We start from the raw sequence: 2,694 nt of genomic DNA, 5'->3' as shown, positions 1-2,694 counted from the left end.
TTCATAAGCGGGCAGCCTCAGTCCCAACCAAACTTTACCTCCACCATCAACTCCCTGCCTGACCCAACCTCTCTCTGAGGTTGGGTGTAAACCAATCCCTTCCTGTGTAAAATCAACTGATTGTGCTGACTTTGGAGCATGGCTAAGAAAACAAGAGAAGCCTGGCAGAGGGCACTCCCAGTGGAAGCTGGGAGAGGAAGGCCCCTCTCTGAGCCTCAGTTTTCCTTAGCTGTAAAATGGGGGCCATGTGAGAAGAGAACTTGGTGCTATGCTGCCTGCTGAGTGCTCAGCTCTGGCCCAGGGTTGCCTCCCTCTTCACATGCGTCCATTCCTTCACCCCCAGGGGGGGACTGCGCCACCCTGCTGAAGAACATTGGGGCACTGCCTGTGGAGATGGCCCGCATGTACTTTGCTGAGACAGTGCTGGCGCTGGAGTACTTGCATAACTACGGCATCGTGCACCGCGACCTCAAGCCTGACAAGTGAGCCTTGACCTTCGCCATCATTCCTTCCCTGTCCCTCGGGGGTCGGGGGAGCCCTGGCACAGAAGGGCCAGGAGTGAGAAGGACCGTCCTCACCTCTAAGACCCCAGTTTGCTTCTGCAGCCTCCTTATCACCTCCATGGGGCACATCAAACTCACGGATTTTGGCCTCTCAAAGATGGGGCTCATGAGCCTCACCACCAACCTCTATGAAGGCCACATCGAGAAGGACGCCCGGGAGTTCCTGGACAAACAGGTGTGTGTGCGGGAGTGGGGGTCACCACGGGTGGAGTGACCCGGCAGGACTGTGTGGGCCCTGAGCCTGGCATGGGAGGGGCACTGCTCCCCCAGGAGGCCCCTCCTGTGGCCAGGGCATGGGCTGACCACCTGCCCCCAGGTGTGTGGGACCCCAGAGTACATCGCACCCGAGGTCATCCTGCGTCAGGGATACGGCAAGCCAGTGGACTGGTGGGCCATGGGCATCATTCTCTACGAGTTCCTGGTGGGCTGTGTGCCCTTCTTTGGAGACACTCCCGAAGAGCTCTTTGGACAGGTCATCAGTGGTGCGTGCCTCCGCGGTGGGCAGGCAGGGGGCATGGAAACGAGGGAGGGCCCAAGGCCTCATGGACCTAAAAGCGAACCCCACCCTACACCTTGCTCTGCAGACGACATCCTGTGGCCTGAAGGGGAGGAGGCCCTACCCACGGATGCCCAGCACCTGATATCCAGCCTCCTGCAGACTAATCCCTTGATCCGTCTAGGTGCAGGTAGGGGAGGGTCTGCTGTGCAGAGAATATGATTTGAGGCAGGGGTGGGTGGGTAGTGGTGTCTGTTGTCCGTAGCAGGGCTTCCAGCGCTGTGTCCCTGGGCGGGGAATATGGGTGAGCTGGGCTGCTGGGCTACTGGGCTAGCCTTTAGTGTTAGCTGTGCAGTCGTGTCCGACTCTTTGCGACCCCATGGACTGTAGCCCATAAGGCTCCTCTTCCTCTGTTCATGGAATTCTCCAGGCAAGAATACTGGAGTGGGCAGCCATGCCCTTCTCCAGGAGATCTTCTCGATCCAGGGATTGAACCTGGGTCTCCTGCATTGCAGGCAGATTCTTTACAGTCTGAGTCACCAGTGAAGCCTGGGCTAGCCATAGCTGTCGCTTAAATTCCTTCCCTGATCCAGCCCACTCCTTCCTCCCCAGGCGGTGCCTTTGAGGTGAAGCAGCACAGTTTCTTTCGAGACCTGGATTGGACAGGATTGCTGAGGCAGAAGGCCGAGTTCATCCCCCATCTGGAGTCTGAAGATGATACCAGCTACTTCGACAGTGAGCGGGGACAGCGGGTGGAATCCTTTGAGGGGGCCCTTGGGTATGGCCTGGGCTGGAACCCGGTTGGGTAGGAGACTAGCCGGCTAGAACAGAGAAGTGGGCTGAGGTCGTGCCGGGGGCGTGGCTTGGCAGGGGGGCGGGGCTCAGAGAAGAAAGGAGGTTGGGGTAGGGGTGGAGCCTGGACCGGAGTAAATTCTAAAATTGGGAATGAGCCTGGATTACCGGGGGGTGCTAGGACCCAGAACAGCCAAGGGCCTGGGCTGGCAGAGGCGGAGCCAGGGTGGAGAGCACCATAGGTGGAGTCTGGGGGGTGTGGCTTTATGGAGGCGGGGCTACATGTAGCCTTGGAGAAAGTGGGACTGGGACTCAGCGTGGGGGCGGGGTCTGAATCAGTTACTAGTAAGGAGAAGGGGCGTGCGTGGCCAGGCTTGTAGGACCTAGACCTGACTTTCGTGGGAGTGTGATTTGAGGAGTGGACGTGCCCGCGGTCACTATCCACACCTCCACCCCAGCCCGCTCAGACAGGTATCACCACGTGAACTCCTACGATGAGGATGACACCACCGAGGAAGAGCCTGTGGAGATCCGTCAGTTCTCCTCCTGCTCCCCGCGCTTCAGCAAGGTGGGCCAAATTGGGGGGTAGGGATGGGATGAGTCCGGGGGAGGGCGGGGCAGGTGTTGAGGGAGGGAATGGAGGTGGGCTTGAAGTGCGCAGGGGCTCAGGAGGCTGTGGGGAGCAGGCACACAGACCTAAGGTCTCAGACTAGAGAATTTACAGAGGGAGTGAGGATCTGCGTGATGAGGCTAGTGGCAGAGGGGGTGGAGTGGGGGGGAGGTGCATAGTCTTGGAAGTGGCCTTTGGCATTAAAGTGAGTGAAGTCGCTCAGTTGTGTCCCT

At 59.1% G+C, this 2,694-nt stretch overlaps 1 protein-coding gene across 1 annotated transcript in view; it reads left to right on the top strand.

Annotated features, from left to right (window-relative positions):
- MAST1 (microtubule associated serine/threonine kinase 1) overlaps nucleotides 1–2,694 on the top strand; it is a 25,033-nt gene that overhangs the window by 16,468 nt on the left and 5,871 nt on the right. The window contains exons 13-18 of the mRNA XM_010855530.1: nucleotides 344–482; nucleotides 606–738; nucleotides 880–1,045; nucleotides 1,148–1,249; nucleotides 1,672–1,794; nucleotides 2,310–2,419. Coding sequence (XP_010853832.1) covers nucleotides 344–482; nucleotides 606–738; nucleotides 880–1,045; nucleotides 1,148–1,249; nucleotides 1,672–1,794; nucleotides 2,310–2,419 — 773 coding nt within the window. The remainder of the gene's footprint in view (nucleotides 1–343; nucleotides 483–605; nucleotides 739–879; nucleotides 1,046–1,147; nucleotides 1,250–1,671; nucleotides 1,795–2,309; nucleotides 2,420–2,694) is intronic.

Source organism: Bison bison, unplaced genomic scaffold, assembly GCF_000754665.1.
Source record: "Bison bison bison isolate TAMUID 2011002044 unplaced genomic scaffold, Bison_UMD1.0 scf7180017864365, whole genome shotgun sequence".
NCBI classification, from domain to species: domain Eukaryota; kingdom Metazoa; phylum Chordata; class Mammalia; order Artiodactyla; family Bovidae; genus Bison; species Bison bison.
The sequence above is the reverse complement of the archived record's forward strand: the minus strand, read 5'-3'. Positions and strand labels throughout refer to the sequence as shown.